Here is a 23,813-nt window from a genome sequence, read left to right as displayed (position 1 = left end):
CAGTGACAGCATGACAGTCGTGTAAAGTTACCTGATTCATTGATTTGTGCTGCAGCTTTAAAGCTGAAATTGCTGCAATGTCTTCGTCCTTACTTTCAATATAACGACTAAAAATAATTAACTATTATAATTATAACTATTAATAATTAATATTAAACAGTTTGTACTCCATATTTAAGACTCACTTCAGATAGCTGGTGATGGCAATACTGATGTTACTGATTACTGACAAAATGTTATTATTGAATTTTATATATATATATATATATATATATATATATATATATATATATATATATATATATATATATATATATATATATATATATATATAATTTTTTTTATATATATATATATAAAATTCAATAATAACATTTTGTCAGTAATCAGTAACATCAGTATATATATATATATATATATATATATTACACAAACATATGGGGCTGAAATTATGTTGTGTGTATATGTGTGTGTGTCCCTAAACATAGCACATCAGATACTAAGTGTTACATATGACAAAACAGTTTATTTCTATGGGAAAGTCTTCAGGGCTTCAGGAAGTACATCTTTCTTAGTAACATGACAAGCTGCATTGGTTCGGATTGTTATTTTGAAAGGAGAGAGACAAAAGAGTAGCTGGTGAAGGAATGACTGTTATGACAGCTTTAAAATAAGTGATAAGGGGAAATAACTCGTATCCTGGGTGTATTTTATGACAGGGTTTCATACAGTAGTGCCATTTCCTTCTTCCTCTCTCTCTCTCTCTCTCTCTCTCTCTCTCTCTCTCTCTCTCTCTCTCTCTCTCTCTCTCTCTCTGACTCTCACTCACACACAAACACAAACACACACACACACAAACATATTTACATATTTGTACAAACTGGGGAATGTACATTGATTGTTCTGTGAATTGATTTTCAATTTTTGTTGGTTTTTTTAATTTTTTTTATCATTTTTCTTTTCGTTTTGAACCGTTACCAGGCTTGTAAATCGATGCGGCCATAGACAACTGGCTCAAATTTATGTTTCAGATAAAACATTCCCAATAGCTAACAGTCTCAAGTGTCTCAAAATTATATATTGCAGGTAATGCAAAAGTCTGAAAGCTAGCCAGTTTTTTCAGCAGAGCATCGCTAGCAATGTTATCTTTCAAATTATGTTTTAAATGTATTTATTTGTTAATTGAAGTTTATACAAGCTAGCTTACTAACTAAGTAATTTAGTCAGAAGCATAATCTGACAAAACCATATGATATTGCGGTCTTAGATAGCAAGTGGTTTTTTTTGTGTGTGTGCAGTCATTGAGCTCATATCCTAATGTCTTTACCAATTCCCATCGGCTAGTTTTTCATTTCTATGTATGGCATTTAATGGCCTTTCAAGAGTAAGGTCCTTGCTCAACTGCTTTTGCTGGGATTTAAACCTTTTCACCACTGAGAAGCACAGATTCCTGTCAGGTGGATTAAATACTAAGACATGATGCAGCTACTCTGCCATCAATTCTTTACAAGCCTCTTATACAACTTCACAGTACATCTGATTATGCTAACTGTCCTCTTCTATATACATGAGCTTACAGGCATTACTGTAACTAGTACAGCAGCACTGAAAAAATAGGATGAATATAATTACATTTATGGCATTTGGCAGGTGCCTATATCAAGCGCAACTTACAACTGAGCAGTTTAGAGTTAAGGGCCTTGCTTAAGGGCCCTTGGCAGCTTGATGGGATTTAAACCTGTGATCTTCGAATCCAGAGTCCAATGTCTTAACCACTTAACCCCCCACTTCCACCTAGACTATACATTACAATGTAGTAATGATGCTCTTACAGGTTTATAGCTGTTAGAAATTAAATTATGACAAGAATTTTGTTTTGTGGACAACATAAAATGTGAAGGGTACAAGAAATTGAAACGAACAAAAAATCCTGGTATATTTCTGTAAATTGCTGTGATAGTGTATATGTTATATAAGATATTCTGGTATAGGAAAATAATCAACAATGGGTGACTCATTCTGTATGCTTGCTTTTTGACAGCTAATCAAAGAATTTAACAAAGTGAAGCTAGAAATAGTGCAGACCATTCATTTGTCAAACAACTGCCATTTCTGGTGAAAATGGCTTTTCCTAACATATAGTGTAGGAAAGAATTTTTTTTCTCTAATACAGTATACAGAGACCTTGTTCTGCAAGTGCTTACAGCGGCACAACCTCTTACTTTCACGCCCAAGCTTATGCAAAGAGAAACATATACTTGGTAAAATGGTACGCTACACATGTACAGATAGTTCTGGATTGTTGTTATTACCCACACCGTCTGAAGGAAAATCGCTTTTACTTGCAGTGAGCACCGGCTGAAAGCATTCGGTCTCAAATACACGCACATACACACATCCTTTCACTATTCGACTCCTGATTTAGCTCTGCCTTCAGAGACTCAGGCAGATACTCAGTCATTTAGACAGACTCGTTTGTTTGGGGGAGGATAGTGTTCAAGGCTAGCTGCTCTGAATGTGTACTGGAAATCTGTAGGTCTAGAGAGTCTGTTGTTGCATTAGGCTCTAATTCAGCATTCATACAAAATCATGGGTCATAATTTGCATTGGCAACATTGGTACAAAAGTGTCAGTATTGGCGCAGAAGAAAGTTACTCATATTCAGAATTGGGTTACGCACCGGTTCTCCATTTGTATGAACATTTTAAATTATTAAGATCAAGACCACTTCTGCATTTAAGCACAAGTTTTTTGCTTTTAAACCTGTAAAACGCACGCCTCAGTAGTAGATTTGGAGCCTTTATCCTGTCATTTGTAAAACAACAAAAGCAGGAGATTTGTATGTTTTTTGTGTGTGTATTTACAATCCAAAGCATAAATCTTGTGGGTGACATACTGTGGTAATTTAAGAATATCAGCCAGTGATGCTGGATTTTATATTGCTCCTTGCTCAAGCTGATATCTCACAATAAAATAACAATTTCAAGGTCAAAAAACTCTGGCCTGCTAATGCAGTTCTGAAGCATCTAAATGTTTCAGGTCTGAATAGCAGTGTGCGCAATTTCAGCATTGAGTCCTCACTCTTAGCGTGTCCATAATTCAGAATCCAGCACGATGTTACTGATTTAACATACCTGAGATTAATTGTTGAATTGAACCAAATATGCATTGTGATGCAAAGTGTGATTGCATGGTTTTTCGATATTTCCGATACATACAGGAAATTTTCCAGCAAATCCCATCCTCTATATGATGATCAGAGATGTGTGTATGATGATTTTTCTTTTTTTCGTGAACACACACAATCTCTCCCAGTTACTGACAGAGAATGTGCAGATTGCATTTTGTGTAATTCCAGTGACTTTTCTCTGTTGCAGGCTCTTGATGTGTGGGCGATGGGAGTGACCCTTTACTGCTTTGTATTCGGGAAGGTAAGACTCCAGGATTCATTACCAATTTACATAATGCTTAATAGAAATTAACTGTGTGTGTTTGATTTCTGCAAAGGATGTTCCTGATTATATCTTGAATTTATGGCTTAGGTATTACAGCTTTTCCCTTTTTTCTTTCCCCAGTGTCCTTTTATCGACGAGTACATCCTGGCGCTGCATAATAAAATCAGGAGCAAGACCGTGGAGTTCCCCGAGACGTAAGTGTTTCCTTCTGATCTCCACCTGTTTGCAATCCATCAAAAAAGACGCACGGAGACCGAGACACGGAAGAAGCATGAATTGGAAACTGCTCGGAGGTTGTGTGTTAAAATTTAACGAGGCCTCGTTTAGGCTGCAGAAATATTCATCTCGGCTGTGGAAAGAGCGGTGGAGAGACAGGAGTGAATAACAGAAGCCGTTATTCGTGGTAAAGTGTCTGTCTTTCTTGTCAGCACAGGCAGAGAATTAAAGAGAACAGCTGAGAGGCTTTGCGACATTCGTCTCGCCATATAAACCAGGCTTTCTGAGGTCTTTCAGGCGTCAGACGGAGTGTGCGTTACAAATGTTGTTTTTTTCTCTTGGGGAGACGGGGACATTCAAGAAGATTGGCAGCTTGAGTGTATGATTGGACAGGTTGTCATCAGCTAATGAAAGCACTTTCTTGAGAGCTTCTTACACTCACATAGACACATGCACACACACGCACAATCACACGCTCCCTTATTGTATGCTAATGTTAAGGGGCATAAGACTGCATGTGTTTGTGACACCATTAAGACATACTTTGTGGATTGTTAAAAAAATTTAGCTCTGAGTTGCTTGAGAGGTTTGTCAAGAGGGGGCCGTGTGTAAAGAATGACTGTGATAGCTAAAGGTTAGCGTAGCATACTGTAGTTAATATTTAATATCTAAATGGTGTACATTCACATTTATTTAGAACTCAGACTCAACTGAACACATGTGTTCTATTCAGAAAAATGTAATGGATAAATAAATGTTGTGCACTGGATCAATGCTATTTTATAAGTTGCTGACTAATGAATGCTACAGTATCTCACTAAAGTGAGTACACCCCTGAGCTTCACTTTTGTTGCCAGCTATTTAGACAATAATGTCTGTAAGTTGAGTTTATATCAGAGGACAGTAGATCTGTAATGCTATACAAGCTGCACATTGACTACTCTAAAATATATCCAGGTTTCATTTCTATAGTGTTGTCTCTTGAGAGGATAAACTAAAATGGTTGCTGAAGTGTGAGGGGTGTACTCACTTTTGTGAGATACTTTAATTAAAGGCTTAACAGTACTTCTTAAGGTCCAATTATGTAGTTTAATTTATATATTTGTTTATATTTTTCAGGCCAACTATCAGCGAGGACCTGAAAAATCTGATCCTCAAAATGCTGGACAAGAACCCTGATTCACGGATAACCATTCCGCAGATTAAGGTGAGCAAATGTGGCAACAAAACAGCAGATTAAAGCGGATTTGGAGCATTTTGAGTGGTAGCTCGTCACTGATCAGAAAGTTGTGGGTTCAAGCCCCGGAATCGTCAAGAGCAAGGCCCTTAACCCTCTGTTTTCCATGGGTGCTGTATCATGGCTGATCCTGCACTCTGACCCCAGCTTCCTAACAAACTGGGATATGCGAAGAAAAGAATGTCACTGTGCTATAATGTATATGTGACAAATAAAGGCTATTCTAATTCTTTAATTACATTTTGCATGGCAGCTTTATCTTCTTAACAATTTCCTGTGAGTGACTTTTTAGCGCTGCGGGGCTTATTTTCAGTCGGAAAAGAGTTTAAAAAAATTTCAAAAACTTTAAGAACCAGTTTTTGTTTAAGTTGAATAAAAATATTGTCGTTGCATCAAATCGCAGTCAGCTCTGAATATTGAGTTTTACTTTATCTAAAATGATTTACTCAAATTTTTTCAATTTTCATTTAATTACTAAAGTTTCTTCTACTTTGTGACATGATCCTATAAATTAATTTGTCAGGTGAAGATCACTTTTTAAAAGATTGCTTTAATACTTGGTTCTTTTGTTTGATCTTTTTTCGTTCCGGCATCTTGAAGAGGCTGTTGTGTTGATCTTGGGTTAATGTAGTGTTGGGGTGCACAATTAAATTTAAATTTTGGGCAGTAAAACCTCACAAATCAGCTGCTTTGGGCTTTTCACTAATAGGTGTCTTAGTGTTGAAGACTAGTGCGTTTTTGAACCTACGTTCAATAGGAGTCAAATACTTAAGTACTGTTAAAATCAGATACTTTAAAGAGTACGGTGTGCAGCATGTCTATAGTTTTGTGTCTATACTTTTACTCAAGTATGATTTTCAGGTACTGTTTACACCTCTGCTGACTGCGTTGTGCGTGTTGTGTAAACGATCATTTGCAAGTAGCCTTTATTTCTCACCTCGGCATGTTTGGTATGCAAAGCGTGAATGTCTCTGTGAATGCGTGTTTTGTTTGCTTTCTCGCAGCTCCACTTGTGTAGGTACAGTATATGTCTATGTGACTACTGGTACTTGTGTACTGAAACATTTGGACTGAAACTGCAGCACAGCAACAACTTTAGAATATAGAGAGTAGCGTTAGCAACAAGCTACCCAGTGGCCACTAGTGAGTAACATTAGCAATAAACTAGCTGACTAACAATATTCATAACGAAGTCATTGTTAGTGATTTAAACACCCTGTGTCTGTATATTAACAGAACTAAAGCCAAGTCTGTTCACACCGTGTGCTGCCACGTTGATTTGATGTCACATTGAAATCTACCTCAAGTTGTCGAGTTAAAACTGCAGCCCCAAACAGGAAGCTGCATATGCTTGCTCATGTTACTAGAGCGCATCTCTTGCAGCTCTGCATAATGAGCTGCAAAGCTGTCAGATTATAGCTGTGAATCAATTTGTCTTGTGATGAGTCAAAAGTGGAGACTCTGGATATGTTTTGAAACTCCCATCTGCCATCTTTGTGTGACAGTGGAGTTGCCAAAATGTGAAATGTTCCATTAAAGCAGGACTTATTGGAGTATCTTTAGAGACGATTTCTGGAGCTCCTACTTTTCTTCTTTTGTCACAGGGGATTTATATGACTTATTTTGGGAACCTTGAATTATACTTCTATTTCAAAAGCTTTTAGTATAACCTTTTATTTTTTTTCTGCATCAGTAAAAACACCTACAAGTGCACAACTGAAGTTACGGTCGGCAAAATAGTTTCACAGAGAGGAGACTTTTTACTTTCTGGTTTAAATGAATTCTGGGTAGTCTTAAGGACTTAATGTGAGCATTCATGATTATACATATATTATACATTTTTAATGAGCTGTGTTGGTTTTAGATTGCAGTGCTGCTGTCTAGCGAACCAGTCATCCAATTCTGTCGGTTTGTATTGTATTCTGTTTCGTGTGTTTCTCTAGTTGGACTCCTGGGTCACACAGGATGGCACTGACCCGCTGCCTTTAGAAGAAGAACATTGCACTGCGGTGGAGGTCACAGAAGAGGAGATTCAAAACTCGGTCAAGTTCGTTCCCAGTCTGTCTGCTGTGGTAAGTGATAATGTAAAGATTCTCAAAAAAATAAATAAATACAGTACCATTATACTGTATAATAAATATTATATTAATTAAGAGCATCATATTTTTAAAGATAGCACCATGATTTTATTACCTTGACACATCTCATGCACACTTTAACGTTTAACTGTGCACTATAAAAATATATAAATGAACACCAAATAGGATGCGCTGGACCAAGTGCTGTTTTTATTTGTTGTTGAATTTAATTATGTAAAATCATGTTTATTGAATTGTTATTTAAGGCATGTTTATTTGCCTATTTACATTTTTTGTATTACTAAAACAGTCGTTTTTCTGTCTGATAGCACAACAATGTTGCTATGGACAGTTTTGTCTTCATGTCTTTATCGTCTTCATCGTTGAGGACAGTTTTGTTTTCATACTCATACGCTACTCATACGCTCCTGTTTGCACATTTGGCAGTTTTTTAACTATCGTACTGTATATTTTCTAAATTGCAGATATAGAAGGGGATATTTATTATTTATTCACATATCTGTCACTGAGATGAGGTTAGGGTCTCTTTTAAACCTTTCAGTGTTACTTCTTTACCTAGGAAAAGTCTCAGAAAAGTTTTTCCTGTCAACTTTCGCTTGATCGTTATGGAAAAACGTATATATTTTCAACTTAGAACCATTTTTTTTATTTAAAGCTACAGTGTGGCAGCACCCACTGTATTCCTATTCATACATGAACTGTCAACTGCGCAGTATAAAAATATGTAAGTAAATACCAAATCTGATGTGCTGGATCACGTGCTAATTATGAGATATATTGTTGAATTTAACCAAATATGCATTGTGATGCAAAGTGTGATTGCATGGTTTTTCGAAATTTCCGATACATACAGGAAACTTTCCAGCAAATCCCATCATCTATATGATGGTCATAGATGTGTGTGTGATGATTTTTTTTTTGTGAACAGACACATCTCTCCCAGAATGCATGTGATGTGTTGATAAGAATGATTTCAATGCATTTTTTCAAAGGCGTTCTTTAATGCTGAAAAAACTTTATAAAATATAAATCAAACATGAACTATGTTAAGACATTTCGCCCATGTATGGAGAATTTTTAGCCCTAACGGAACATTTCACAAAAATAGCCAGCTTGGATGGTGAGCTCACCTGTAGGGGGAGATGTCATAACAGCCGTATTTTTTTTTCTTCAAATATATCACCATTCGTCACTTTATGACTCTGAGAAAGGTTTCAGCCTGGAAGGTGTCCAGGTAATTCTCACCTCACCTGAACGTTAGAAGAGATGAAATAGTGCTAAAGTTACCACAGATGATATTCCACAAAAGCAGAAGATGGATGTCTTGCTTTTTTCTTCATCCATGAGGGTTTTTTTAGTATTTTAGTGTTTTCTTTTATTATTTCATTTTATCTTACAAAATAAAAGAAAAAATACTACACCTCTTTATTTATTTTAGTTTTTATACTCCCGTATATCAATCTTTGTGTTGGGAAACAGATCCTGGTGAAGGCCATGTTGAGAAAACGCTCCTTTGGGAACCCTTTCGAGTGTCCTAGCAGGAGGGAAGAACGGTCCATGTCTGCTCCAGGCAGCCTGCTCATGTGAGTTTACCACAGCACATACTTCTACACTCTCACCACTAATCATAACAGACATTTGGTGAGAAACTACAGTAGTATTCATGTAATCTTTTATTATCAATTTGCAGCGATTCATTTGTTTCTTCACTACTAAAGGGTGGAATGGTATAAAATATGTAATATTTTAGTTGTACAGTCGCAATAGTGAACAATACTATTAATTCTGTTCACTTGTGTTTAGTATGTTCGCGGCTTTTTTTTATTTTTTTCTCACGGATTTCAGTTAACACTTAAAGCCAACGCAAACCACTTGTGAGTTCTAAACATAGCATTCAGGATGTAACAGTAAACTGAATAGCGCTGCGACTAACGATTATTTTGATGCTAGATTAGTTGGACGATTATTTTCTTTCTCTTCGATTGGTCGATTATTCTGATATTTTTTTTATTTATTTTATTAGATTTTTTATATTAGATGTATTATAGCTATTTAAAATCCCAAATCATGGTATTCATGTATAAAATTGTACTTAAAATATGCAAAAGCCACAGAGTTTATCTATCTTTAATTTACTTATAGTGGCTGCTTTCTGAGGGCTACATGGGGGATTTCTTCTTAGAACAAATTTCCCTATGTCAAGTTGTTTCTTTCTGTTAAAAATCCAAAAAATAAAAACAAGATTGAGAAATTTGTGTAAATCAACATTTCTATTGTATTTTGCAAATGGCAAGTTGATAACTATGCTTTAAAATAACAAAAAGAAAATATAATACATAACTATTTTGACAGTTTTTGTTTAAAAAATGCACAGACATTTTGTTCATTTGTGAAGATATAAGCATCTGGAATATATAATAAATGTTATCTTGTATGATATATGCATAAATTAAATATACAAACTTAAAAAACAAGCATTTAAACATAGTAAAGCCGCAGTAAATCACATTTGAAAACAGAAGTTATTGTTGTAGATAGATGCTATAAAAAAGAGAATAGAACAGAGACATGCAGCAAACTAACAGGTTTGATAAAAAAGAAAAAATATGCATTGGTGTAAAAATGCTGAATCATTGGCTGAAAACCACAACAATGACTAAAAATGTAATCGTTTACCACTTCTGTTATTTGCTGCCTTTAGATTGCGTTTGTTCGCACCGGTTTAATTGAATCCATCACGATGTCGCATGCGAGCTGATTGCACAACCTGATGTGTTATCTTGCCGTCACGCCAAACTGAAACTTGAGCAGCCGGACTAATCGATAACAGCATTCGTTGGCAATGAATTTTATTATCGATTATTATGGATTTGATGGATTAGTTGTTGCAACTGACAAAGTCAATTATGACAGGGTTTTGCAGCAGGTTTTGTAATTGTTATCTAAAGTGTGTCTATTTCAAACATAATTCAAAAAATCTGTACTATTTTACCTGTTGAAATTTTAAACGCGGCCTAATTTTTGGCTCAATCTCTCGCAAATTAGATTAGATTCAACTTTATTGTTGTTGTGCAAGGTACATGTACAGAGCCAATGAAATGCAGTTAGCATCTAACCAGAAGTGCATAATGGCCTATTTACAATGAATAGCAGTGTGATAAATAAGGGTATGGGGTCCATATGTACAGGGGTGAGGGTGAATAATGTAGAGAAGGTGCAGTAGGTAATAATATATGTTATATATAGTAATATACAATATACTGTGTTAAGATTATGCATAGACAGACATGTCAGAAGATAATATACTCAGATGACCTGATATAGTTATGTACAAGTATGAATGTTTGTGTACAATGTATGAAACAGTGTATAGAGTATAAATATGGGTGACATGTACAAGAGTTTAAATGTGAGTTATGGATAGTGTAAAAAAAGAGATGTGTAGTGGATAAGCAGTGCAAAATACACAGAAAATGACTTCTGGAATGAATCAGCTGTTCAGTGCAGTAACAGCCACAAGAAAAAAAGCTATACTTCAGTCTGTTTGTGCGACTCTGAGGCACCTGAAGCATCTGCCCGATTGGAGAAGGGTAAATAGTCCATTGTTGAGGTGAGAGGTATCTTTGATTATGCCCCTCGCCCTTTGAAGACAGCGTTTACTGTAAATGTTCTCCAAAGTGGGAATCTGAGTGCCGATGATTTGTTGGGCAGTTTTTAGAAACCCTCTGAAGGGCTTTATGGTCCGAATGTTGGGTAAACAGTCATCTTTCTCCTCTGGGGCTCATTCTCATAAGCTTCAAATAAGTTCACCAGTTGACACCTTTTTTTAATATATTGTCTAAAAGGTAATATTTTAAATATATTAGCATTTGTTTCACCCAGATGAGACTAGGGTCTCTTGTTTAACCTTTCAACATTTCTTTGTTGAAGAAATCACCTGCATGTTTTCCCTGGCCACATCCATAAACCTCCTACTTGGTCTTCCTCTTTTTTTTCTTCCTGGTGCTCCATCCTCAGCATTCTTCTAATAAAAAAACCCATGTTCCTCCTCTGCACATGTCCAAACCATCTTATTCGCACCTCCCTCTATCCTGTCCATCGTCATCACTTCCAATGAAAATCTCAATATCTTCAGCTCTGCTACCTTCAGCTCCACCTCCTGTCTTTAATCAATGCCACTGTCTCTAATTCATACAACATCGCAGGTCTCACCACAGTCCTATAAAATTTTCCTTTCACTCTCGCAGATACTCTTCTATCACAAATCACTCCTGTCACTCTTCTCCACCCACTTCACCCTGCCTGCACTCTTTTCTTCACTCTCCATTACTTTGCAATGTTGACCCCAGGTACCTAAACTCCTCCACCTTCACCACCTCTTCTACCTGCAACCACACCACTCCTCTGCCTTCCCTTTCATTTAGTTTTACTCCTACTGAATTTCATTCCCCTTCTCTTCAGCGTGTACCTGAACCTGCTCCCTACTCTCACCACAAATAACAAAATCATCAGCAAACATCATAGTCCACAGAGACTCCTGTCTGACCTCGTCCGTCAACCTGTCTATCACCACTGCAAACAGGAAAGTCCTCAGAGTCGATCCTTGATGCGGTCCAACCTCCACCTTGAACCAGTCTGTCATTCCTACTGCACACTTCACTGCTGTCACACTGTCCTCATACATGTTCTGCACCACCCTCACATACTTCTCTGACACACCTGACTTCCTCATACAATACCACAACTCCTCTCTCAGCACCCTGTCGTATGCTTAGTCTAAATCCACAAACACACAATGCAATTCCTTCTGACCTTCTCTATACTTCTCCATCAACATTCTCAAAGCAAATAAGTGGTGCTCTTCCTCTGCATGAAACCATACTGTTGCTCACAGATGGTCACCTCTTCTCTCAGCCTGGCTTTCACAACTCTTTCCCATAACTTCATGGTGTGACTGATCAACTTTATTCCCCTGTAGTTACTGCAGGTCTGCACATCTCCCTTATTCTTAAATATCAGTACCAGCACACTCCTTCCCTATTCCTCAGGCATCATCTTTCCTTCCAGAATCTTGTAAAATATATACTGTATATGTGGAATTTTCAACCCTTTTATTTTCCATACTTGATATAATATAATAACTATAATAATACAATTTTTATTGGCCTGTGTGGTGTTTTCACTGGAATCACAGTAATAACAGGAGCCCAGATTTAATAAATAAAAACAAATGCCAATAACAGTAGTAATTAGTATTGTTTAAAATTCAGACTGATAAAAAATAAGACATCATTCATTAAATTCACTGAAAATATTTTATATGTTTTTTCAAATAAAATAAATTTTTGCTTCAATCACTCATTACTACTGTTTTGTTCTGTAACCAAGGATGATTTTAAGCACCTCGCTTCACTATTTGAAGAGGAATACAGGAGGACCACACTAATAACCACCCATTACCTTAACCTCAAACTGCTAACATGCGTTTCCATAGTAGCATTCATGACATTTACCTCCGGTCTATTCTTCTTTAGGATTTCATGTTGAAAATGCAGCTCGCTCTCAGAGTCCTTACCGAGTTCATTTCCCCTCATGGTGCCTTGCAGAAGCAATCCTGACTCACAGCGTGTCAATTATTTGTCTTTTTTTTTCGTGGGCTATTTTTCTAGCCAAGAGTTTTTTTTTTTTAACGAGGCATGTGTGAAGCAAGGCTGTGAGTGGATGTCTGGTGAGAATAAACTGACTGCATGTCAGGACCTCTATATTCCCTGTCTTCCTTATTAAGATCACATCTCACGCTCACTCAAACTCGCTTCATTCCTTAGTCAGACTTGCCGTCTCATTGCATCCGTAACTGTGTTCGAAATGACATACCTACTTGTCCTGTATATTAGTGCAGTGCTATATATGGTGCTAGTATATTCTGTACACAACATACTATTAATGGCATAATAATGTGCAGTATAGTGTATATAGTGTATTTTCTGTGCGGTTATCACCATTATCATTTGGTGTGCTTTTAGTCATGTGACTACCAGTCAATCAGATTGAATTGAGGACGCAGTACTTTCACGATTCGTTTCACGGTTTCGGGTTCCCCCTCGCCGTGTTAACTGTTTTTAAAGCTGAAAATGATGCGGCGAGCCACAGAAAATGTCTTCAAGGCAGTGCAATGCTTTAACCTTCATTCGACACAACTAGCAGGAATATCTTTCTTCCTGTTCTGTCCTCTAGCCTAAGCTGTCAAGGTTAGTTTACAGATCATTGGGAAGGGAAATATTTATTTTAGCATTACATGTTATTTATCTAATCTGTCAGCCTACAAAGCTTGTAGCTAAACAAACTCAAAACTGTTGCTTTTGCTAATAACTGATCGTTAGCATGTTGGCATAATTAGGAAAGTAGCTAAGGTAAATGTTTTTTTAAAGTCATCCGAATCAAACCACGAGTATTTGCATCAGCGTATACTAACAATATTTTACAAAAAATAAAACGATGTATTGAGGGACATTGCACAACTCCATAGTACAGGTATGTTTCACATAATCCGATGTATAGCAAATATATTGATTGATAAACACTAGCTTGAACAGCATGCTCCTTTTGCTTTTCTCAACCCTCTCTCGTTTACCCCTCCCCCTTCTCTGCTGTGTTGCTTGGTGGCCGACTGACAGTAAGCAGTAAATTCGAAGCCCCCTGCATGTATCATCAGGACATTTTAGTCAAGGACAGCAGGTAGACGCCACATGGTGTGATTCTCCTCTCCTGTCTCACAGCCTGGGCAGCCATGTTGCTGCTCTGCACCTTTCTCTTACAGCCCACTTTCTGATATATTGTCTATAGCTGTCATAGTCTTTTTGATTAGGATGTGGCCATGTGGGCAGTGCAGCAGGTAGACTTGCTGCTTTATACCTCCAGAGTCTTCGTTTTTTATTCTATGTTTAAAGCCTTTGTATATGTCTTGTGAATTCTGTATGTATTTGGAGTGTGTGTGTGTGTGTGTGTGTGTGTGTGTGTGTGTGTGTGTGTGCGTGCGAGCCAGTTTCTTTTGGTTTTCTGCTCTCTAAAAACATGCCTTATTTGGATTGGTGCCTCTAAATTGGCCACAATTGTGCAAATATAGTGTGTGTGTGTGTGTGTGTGTGTGTGTGTGTGTGTGTGTGTGTGTTTGAGTGTATGTGCAATGACACAGTACTAGAATACATAACACTCCTTCTTAGTAATGCTACCAGATGCAAAGGAAATTCAATATCTACACAGCAACATGTTCTAAGTTTTGTTAGGTTGAAATGAATCAGTGCTCTAAAAGACTCCTTCAGCTACAGCACACTATATAAACAAAAGTATTGGGACACCAGACTTTTCCCTGCACTAGGATCCCTTTCACTAGGGAACTAAAAGACCCAAACCTGTTCCAGCATGACAGTACCCCTTTGCACAAAGCGAGCGCAAAGTCTTAAATGTCCTGCAATACAGCTCAGACCTCAAACCTACTGAACACTTTTATCATGTATTGGAACACTGACAGCACCCCAGACTTTTTCTTGCGCCAATGTAACTGAATTAACACAAATCCCCACAAGCACACTCCAAAATCAAGTGGAACATCTTCCCAGAAGAGTGGAGGTTATTGTAGCAGCGAATGAATGAATGTAGACTTGGGTGTCCAAAAAGCATAAACCAATCTTGTGGTCGGGTGTCCACAAAGATTTGAACTACCGCAAAATAAAATTTCACCATGTTTCACTGCACTGAACTAAAAAAGCATTTACTATTAGCTCACTTATACTAAATGTCAGAGGGCAGATGTTGAATCCTGTCAGTAAATATTTAAGAGAAATGTGTAAATCCTGTATAAATCTGTAGAATTAATTGTTTTCCTCCCTAATCTACTATTTCTGTTGGAAGTTCTTTGAAATTTCTGGTATTTGCTGCCATTGTATTGTCTGATACCAGAGACATTGATTGTCACTGAGTGTTAGAAAAGAAACTTCATACAGGGGAAAAGAAAGACATTCAACATCTGTTCTCAACCATTTATAAGCGAGCAGTAAACGAATAGGCTTCTGTTATTCAATCTGTCCATGTGCAAGTGGTAGATTTGGTAGAAAAATTCTTATAAGATACAAATTACAACCTATTCATGTGTTTATTGTTTTTTTTATAATTTATTTATTCACACAAGCTTAAGAAGAGTTATAGCTAATCTTCTAAACCTGACAGAAGTGATTCTTAAAATCAGAACATGCAAATTTGAAGCATTTGGTGAATTGTCTTTATGTTCCTGTAGCTACTGTAAAACATCTACTTAGAGAAGATACTCAGAGCTCTGTGGTGCCTCAGGGGATTTCAATGGACCTGGAACCAAACCATGTGGCTCTCTAGCACCCAACCAATTACCAAGCTGAGGCTAATTTCTGCCAAAACCATGTGGGACTGTATACATAACTTTTACATACAATTTATACGTTTACATGCAGCAATGTTCTGAAGCGAAATCAAATAAAGTCAAAGTCAAATAATGTCCAAATTTGATTTTTTTTTTTTATATTGTTAAGCAGTACAAGATGTCACAGGAGTATTGTTTGGCCAAGATCCATAAGATCCATTGCAAAAATCCATTAGCTCCATAAGCATTCACATAATTAGTGATGTAATTTGTAATCAGATGCAGCTTATTTTTATTCTGTACTGGTAAAGAATATGTTCCAACCTCATGTGAAAAACAATTTGTGAAAAGGGAAAAAAAAAACTGTAATGGTTTTTAAGAACTAGGTTTATTATCTAGTTCTCCACATATTGGTAGAGTTTATCAAGCATGTAATAAGTTTTTCACAGGGTTTTGTTTGTTGCTGGAACTGTGTTAAAAGGCAAGAAACACAAGCTCTCCCTGATGAAGAATTCATTTACAGTGGATGTGTTCTTAAGACTATTAGTCAATTAAATCCTATGCAAGGTCGTTGACTTCAAGACTAATTACACTATCGTATTTTTCGGACTATAAGCCGCTACTTTTTTCCCACGTTTTAAACCCCGCGACTTAAACAATGAAGCGGCTAATTTATGGATTTTTCCTGAGTTTTTCCCAGTTTCACAAACTTCAAGCCAAAAAACTGAGCAACATAACATTAGACCAATGAAATTTTAGAACGAAGTCAAAGAAACTTAGAAATGAGCATCAGAAAACAATAAGGACATATTCCTCGGCCTTGCACACATGCAGTAATACCGGAAAAATGCGGCTCCGCTCTTAAAGGAGCCACAACATATTTCACCCGATACACCGTGTAACAGTCACTCTCTTTCGTTAAAGCCTGTGTAAAGTTCATTATTTTCAGTGTAGACACCTGCGGCTTATAGACAGGTGCGGCGTATTTATGTTCAAAATAAAAATCTTTGTCAAATTCGGCTTTGTTAAGTGCGGCTTATATATGGGTGCGCTTAATAGTCCGAAATGACGGTATATGTTTAATGTGACATGGGCTTATGATCCACTTGCTGTCCATCACTGGGTTTATATACTGGCACATCTCTCGAGTTGTCACTCAGGTCTAAGATGCATGAAATTGTATGGAATTTGAAGGCCTTGTTTTCAGCATGGAGGTTCAGAGAAACCCCTGGAGAAAGTTTGAATATTTTGTTGTCAATGTCACTTATGCGTATCACATTTACCTTTTAGATGATCTTTATTTCTTTTACAAATTTAGAAAGAAAACTGAACTCAAGTATGGAATGTTCTGAAAATGGTCTGCAATTGTTTCTAAATGATTGGCAGGTCCTTTGTTTCGGTTGATGAGAAATAGTCGTCGAAAAATTGTGTTCAGGTGCCAGCTGCCTCATTTACATGATGTGGGAGATTTGAGGTTGATAGGAAAACTTTCTTTTACTGCAGCCTGGGTTGTTTCTGGCTCTTCATTTGCTAGGTGAAATGTTGTTTGTATCTATTCGCTAGTGTAGGGTTATCAAAAAAAAATCTTCCTGCTCATGCTTAGCTCAATTTAATTATCACAACTGGATGGGGATGAGCATGTTAAATGCAAATACAGGTTTAAAGACATTTTGAAGAATTTTGGTAACAGAAATTGCAGCAATTTCCTCAGACTTTCACATGAATGATGACGTAAATGCCATATTGTGCTACGGCAAAGCTGTAAAACCCTTTTACGTCAATGTGAAAGTTCACTTCTTGCCATCCTATTTTGTGCATTCTCTGAGATATTTTGACTTCTGACTCTCTGTGCTTCACTCTCTCTTTCCTCTGCAGGGACTTGTGGCCGTTTCGTCCCTCTATTAAACTCCACCCTTCTTTAAGGTAAAGGTTGGTTGTTACTGTAGAAGATGTTGCTGTTACCTGTGGGTATTGATGCTTGGATGTCATTGTTGTCCATCTTTTCCACTGTGTGACATTTGTTCCCCAGTTTAGCACCATGTGTTCATTGCTGTCACGTGGGAAACCCCAAACTACATCACACGTTTGCTTTTTTGCATATTTTTTTTTCCATCTTTCCCCTGCAGAACATGTTGTGTCTAATTGTGACTGTTATTGTGTTTGTCAGTTCTCATCACTTCATTGCTTCATCTCTTCATTGTCTAAGCTTTTGTTTGCATTCAAAGATGGTAATGATGTCGAACTTAAAAAGAAATTGGGTTTTTTTTTGCTTTGAGAAAATTTTTTCTGGTCCTTGAGCCTCCTGAATTGAGAGTTCAGAAGATTTCTTGGTGTGTGTAGTAATGTAGTTTGTGGAAACTATCCACACTTAAGTGTTGTCCACCTTAATCTTTTAAAGAAGACAAAGGGAAACATTATAACATACTAGATGAATGTATGTGTTCAGTTAATTCATGTCCATTTCTGACAAATAGTTTTAAATATTTGTAAAAAAAAAAAAAAAAAAAAAAACAAACATTCAAAAGCTTAATATTTGGCAGTTTGGTATTGGACAACTGGTCCAGGAATTTATGTAAATCAAGACTTTCTTGGCACTAGAGCATGATTCCTATGATCATGGATACAAATCTTCTAATGTCTCACTGTTTGTAGGTAATCCTGCACAATTACATTCCATATCCTAAAAAGGCTTTCTTTGTTAACAAGAATAAAGACTATAACTGTATGAATCTGGTGCCTTACATTTTGTAAACCAGCATGCGCAAAAGTTCGACCTTATGGGTTCGATCCAGTTTCGAAATAATTCATTTTTACGTGGAAGCAATTCTGCGATTACCAACTCCCCTCCCGAAGCAAAACCAGAATCCCTTCCTGAGCACCGACTCAAGTGTGAAAAACTTGTGAGTTTGTTCAGAGCTGAAACATTTTATTTGGACCTATCTACATAATGTGTGTGTGTGTGTGTGTCTTTCAGAAAAGGCAGCAGTGGAGAAGCTGGACGGGAAGTGGAGCTCGAGGACCTGCACGAAGATGAACCGCCCTCTTCTGACGATCGCTCATAAGCTTGTGCGCTTTATCAGCCATAAGCTCCACTCTTTACTTCTTCCTACGTTACACGCTGAATTAAACCTTACTTTTCACATCAACACAATCGTCATAAACTCTCCACAGTTTGCAAACGTTTCCGATATATATCCTGCTTTCTCATTCTCTAATGATGTGTCTTATTCCAAAGCCTTTTGACGCTGGCGGTTTGGCCGGATCTACCTTGCTTTGCGATTAACACGTCGACGCTGGACTCTTCTCCTCCGCTGTGCAAAGACACTCCTCCTGCCAACCACAGTCCTGTACAGAGAAAATCTCTTGTATAAAGATAAGTCTGGGATTTTAAGGAGCATTCAAGAGCGTATCATATCTTTTTATTAATTGGCTTTGCAGACATTTTTTCTTTCCTCATGCTCTCAACACGTTTTACCCTTCATCATTTATGAATGGAGATTTTTTTTTTTGGATGGCAAACCGAACATTATAACATTGTTTAAACTATGGATGGACCGCCAGAAGCCTGGGAACTCATTTAAAGCAACATAGCTTCATCGTCTCACTGGAAAAGTGGAAGAAGGGAAACATTTTGTACATATGTAATGTAATTTCGATGTTGTGCTGCCTTGTTCTGCTTTGCATACTGTTATATTTATTGGACACATGGCCAGTTTTGGACTGCTTGCCATTTTGGTACACACACATGCACAAACCAATTGAAGATTGTGTTTTTTTTTATTCAAGTGGGCAAAACTCAGTCACTATGAGAGGGCTATGATTTTTTTTTTGTGCAAGCACACATTTCAGAATAGGGCTAACATGCAAATGTTAGAGGGCTCCTCATTTGAAACACACACACACACACACACAAATCACTACAAATGATCTGCAAATGAGCTACAAATCACTAGGACATTGGATGATGGTAAATGTTTCAAGTCTAAATCGTTCATTTAGACTGTAGTAACACAGACACCATATTGTGTGTCACAATGTGCTATTGTCTCCCTACAGGAGCAGAATGTGTCATCGTTTACCAGTCTCGCCACTTCGCAGCGGCTTATTTGTCAGCGAGAGATGCTGACAAGAGAACGCCCGACGGTTCGTCTGTCATAAACGCATACATAAACACAATCGCAAGTCATTGAGTGTGTAGAAAGCAAGAAGACAGGATCGTCTGAACGCTGTGATTAGCATTAAACCCGGAACGCCGCGTGTTATTCAACATTTACACCTTCCTTTTGTCCTGGATTACATCCATACAATGTTCACCCGGGTTCAGGGAGATGAAATTGGTTTAACAGGGAACTGCGGGCTGCTGATAATCAAACGTTTTTGAATTGACCGACATTTCAATTGGATTGAAGCAGTAATTCGTGCTCTGAACAAATACATATTGCAGTGATGTCTTTTGATAGTGGCAGTCATAAGAACTGTTAATTAATCAGCTCACGTTTTCTCAACATGATTTGTTTAATCGTAAACTGTTCGATTTTCGCATAAATAAAAACGGTCTGTTATTCGTAGTAAATATCATCTAAAGCGGGACATGTCGAGCTTTCAGCAGCCAGGGATCGCTTCCAGAGTGAAGATGGCAATGCCTTATCGGATTATTGAAATATTAGGCACATCAAAGTAATGTTTAGCCACATAGATTTTTTTTAAATGCAGCTATTAGAAACAGCACTTTACCTACACTTACATTTCTGGGCAAAAAAATGGTCAAAACCCAAAACAGCAATATGTAATGATAAATTTTGTGACATTAACTGTCACAGACATGAATCTAGGCATGAGAAAACCAACACAATGTGGTCCTTTAATTATTTATTCTTCTGCAGGTGTAAAACAATTTTAATCAAGCTCATATAATAATAATCATATATTCACCAAACAGCACACTGAACCCTAGAGGCTTCCGGACTCCACCTTCAGGATATTAGATGTAAAAGAAAACCTGCACATTATGCCTAATTCCATCTGGATTTTTCTTTTTATTTCATGATTTTGTATTGACCAGCATTGCTGTTTTATGGACAGCTGTTAGAATTTGTCTTTTGTATTCGCCCACTGGATGTTTAAATACAGAGGCGTGAGTTCCCACATTACCTTGGCTTTCTGAATGATGTAATGACTCTCATGTTCCCTAACAGATGGTGTTTTCTCATCGTTACCCATTAGCCTGACTCTCTCTCTCTCTCTTTTTCTCTCTCTCTCTCTCTTTCCCTTTCTCTCTCTCTCGCTCTCTCTCTTTCTCTCTTTCTCTCTTTCTCTCTCTCTCTCTCTCTCTCTCTCTCTCTCTTTCTCTTTCTCTCTCTCTCTCTCTCTCTCTCTCTCTCTCTCTCTCTCTCTCGGACAAATACCTTTAATTTCCCTTTGTGTGTAAATGGCCATTTCTATTGATCATCCCCTGTGTTTGGAGGAGAAATGAATGTAACACGTTTGTGTGTTTGTTGATGTGTGAAGTGTAGCATGCGCACACTTCCATGTTGTTGTTTTTTTTTTTTTTTTGGATGCACAAACAGAAGTGTACAGTGGTCACAAATCTATAATCAAACACAGCATGTGGGTTTCACAAACGTAATGCACGTGTCCCCTTAAACGTTTACTATGCACTTGTTTGTTGTTGTACGTTGTATGCGTCACACATGGCATGTCCAGGACCTCAGTATAACCTCTGAACTCGTTACAAAAGCCTCTACTATCAGGTGCAGTATATTCATAAACACATTACGACTCAAGTATCTTATTTTACAACTTGTACGACTCAAGGATATTAATAAAACCCCTTTAACACATTCTATTGTACACATACAGTATGAATAGCTAACGTGTATGTCTTGCTCTGAGGTTTATTCTGTGTATATAGATGCTTTATAGTGGGGAAAAAATGGACAGTGAGCTCTGCCGTGTGTTTTCTGTTCTAGTTCGGGTCATTTAGTTGCATTTGTGCAGTGCCTCAGTCACTTATTACTCTCACACACACACACATACAGAGACGTCGCAGTGGTTGTGACACCGCTAACTGTACATTCTTAGCTTAGGAGTTCGAAAGAGAAAAAAGTGTGTAGTGCACGGATTCTCCATAGCTTACACTGTGAAACACTACGTCATTTAAAAAAAACGTAATTTAAAAAACACTACATTTACTTTTATTTATATTTTTGTTTTGAATAAGATTGTATAGCACCTCGTCACTTTTTATGTTAGCTAGACAAAGCCTGCATTCCACTACTGGTTTAGACACAACCTGATCGATTTCCTTTTTAGCCCTGTGCATAGTATTGACCCTTGTGTGTAATCACAATCTTCATGGATCTTCTCTAAGAGATGTGCACCTCTGTGTAAAGTCTGTATATTTCAATTTGAGATTAATTCATATCAATTGCAAAAACTATATAATAAATCTAGAAGTGATGGACTGGAAACCAAGTGATGGCTTAGAGGTCAAGTGAAATATATCGGAGAACCAGTTGAGATTAATTCAATTGATTAGGGGGTCTCAACTGTCACACTGAGTCACGTCACTTACTTTTCCCCCACATTCGCTCTTTGGTGACATTGTCAAGAGTCAAGTGATTGTGAGTGTAAGAGAATAAAAGCAGGCTTTTAAGGTGGTCCTTGTGACTTAGTTACAATTGCAGTAATTGCTCGCTCAGCCTTGCGCTGATTGAACGATTGAATGAGTAAATAAATTTAATTGCGCATTTTTTTTCTTCTATTGAGGGGAGGTTCATAAACAGCTCATCAGTCCTTCTTTCAGCCTGACACATTCAAATGATTTATTGTTTGGATTTATACAAATCAGCTGATTGCCTGCAGAAGAAGCCTCCATATAAAACAGTGTGGAGGTAGTAGGTAGATACGGTACTTATTTTCTGCTTGGTCAAAATTTAAATGAGTAACAAAAGCCATTTCTATATTTCCATCTGTTGTGATTGGTCTTCATAAATACTGATCACTGAGAGGACACCTATCCATGTTCTCCGTGTGTTTTATGTGAATGTGGCTGGAATTTCCTATACAATTTTAGGTCTGGGTAAATCCAAAACTTTCCATAAGAACCCTGCTAATGTCGAGTCACCAATAATAGCATGATGATGCACCAATGTTGATTCAATCCTGGCACTCTGGCTAATGTTTCCCCAGCACCAATATCCCAGTATCAGTGTGGGAGCAGGTCATTATGAAACTTCATGCCATTATTCTACTAACCATTAGCAAGCTAGTTAGAAAATGTGCTAATTGACTGATAGTTTTGCTGATATCGCTGTCAATAACTAAATTCTTTATTTAAACAGAAAAAAGTTTTACTTTCGTTGTGCTTTTTAACAAGGGCTGATTTTTCATATCCACTCAAAATCCACTCACATTATGAACCTAAATACACAGGGGTGTGTTGGATACCGTGTTGGATACAGTGTTGGAATGCTGTGCAGGTCTTTTGGATCCAAAGCTTTAAGGTTGTAAATATTTATCGATCCTTCTGTATGCATCTAATTTTCCAATTGATTTCTGTCTAAACAAACTGCAGATTCTCATGTAGAAATGTCTCATTACTCTTCGCTTCAGTGACTTGTTGTCGTTCTCGGTTGTTACACGGATGTCTGTATTCTTGTGTATTAACTTATTATAATTTTTACGGGGGGAAAAAAACAGCATGGCACAGTAAAAACTATTGAATGCAACTTGTTACCATGTACATATGTACCAAAATCTATAAAGAGGCTATTTTTTGCATGCTTTTTGTACATTTAGAAAATTCAAAGACAATAAAGAGCTTAAAACCAATGGGAATGTGTTTTTAATGATAATGCGAAATTCTACAATACAATGTTTATTTGCTTGTGCCCACATGATTTAAAAAAAAATAAAAATAAAGACAAAAAAACTCAGAAAATGTAAATGAATGAGTACATATATTGCTCAAAATGATGTTTTGCTCATGTTTGATTGATTTAAAGTTTTAAATCTGACACTTGAAAACCTCTACATTAAGCTTCCGTATCAACACTGATTTTATTTTCGGTTTTGTTGATACAAACATAAGTGCATATGTGCATTGTGTAATTGAACCTGATTATGCTGGATGACGTTCAATAAGACAAAGCATCAAACCCTTTTTTTTTTTACATTAAAAGGTAACCACACAATCTCTGCTCTAGCCTGCTGACTATAATAATAACTCATACAATGTCCATCAATTTTTAACGATAGAATTGAATGCCTGTTTTTTTTTTTCCAGCCATATGTTGTTCCCTGGTCGATCCCCGGTCAGGGAACCAACCCCAGCCATTAGGGTTGCACATGCCTTAGTGCCGGTCCCAAGCCCGGATAAATGGGGAGGGTTGCCTTAGAAAGGGCATCCAGCATAA

The 23,813-nt window shown here is 37.2% G+C and overlaps 1 protein-coding gene across 3 annotated transcripts in view; it reads left to right on the top strand.

Moving 5' to 3' along the window:
• The window catches only part of camkk1a (calcium/calmodulin-dependent protein kinase kinase 1, alpha a), a 101,089-nt gene extending 77,860 nt beyond the window's left edge, over positions 1–23,229 (top strand). For 2 of the 3 annotated variants that reach the window (XM_046839045.1, XM_046839043.1), the window contains 7 exons: positions 3,378–3,431; positions 3,576–3,649; positions 4,791–4,878; positions 6,852–6,980; positions 8,487–8,590; positions 17,272–17,319; positions 18,371–23,229. In XM_046839045.1, the coding sequence (XP_046695001.1) occupies positions 3,378–3,431; positions 3,576–3,649; positions 4,791–4,878; positions 6,852–6,980; positions 8,487–8,590; positions 17,272–17,319; positions 18,371–18,458 (585 nt within the window). In that variant the 3' untranslated portion in view covers positions 18,459–23,229. The remainder of the gene's footprint in view (positions 1–3,377; positions 3,432–3,575; positions 3,650–4,790; positions 4,879–6,851; positions 6,981–8,486; positions 8,591–17,271; positions 17,320–18,370) is intronic. The other variant, XM_046839044.1, reaches the window with a different exon arrangement.
• Positions 23,230–23,813: the final 584 nt, after the last annotated feature.

Source organism: Silurus meridionalis, chromosome 25 (genome assembly GCF_014805685.1).
Source record: "Silurus meridionalis isolate SWU-2019-XX chromosome 25, ASM1480568v1, whole genome shotgun sequence".
Taxonomy (NCBI): Eukaryota; Metazoa; Chordata; class Actinopteri; order Siluriformes; family Siluridae; genus Silurus; species Silurus meridionalis.
This window is presented reverse-complemented; position numbering and strand designations above follow the sequence as displayed.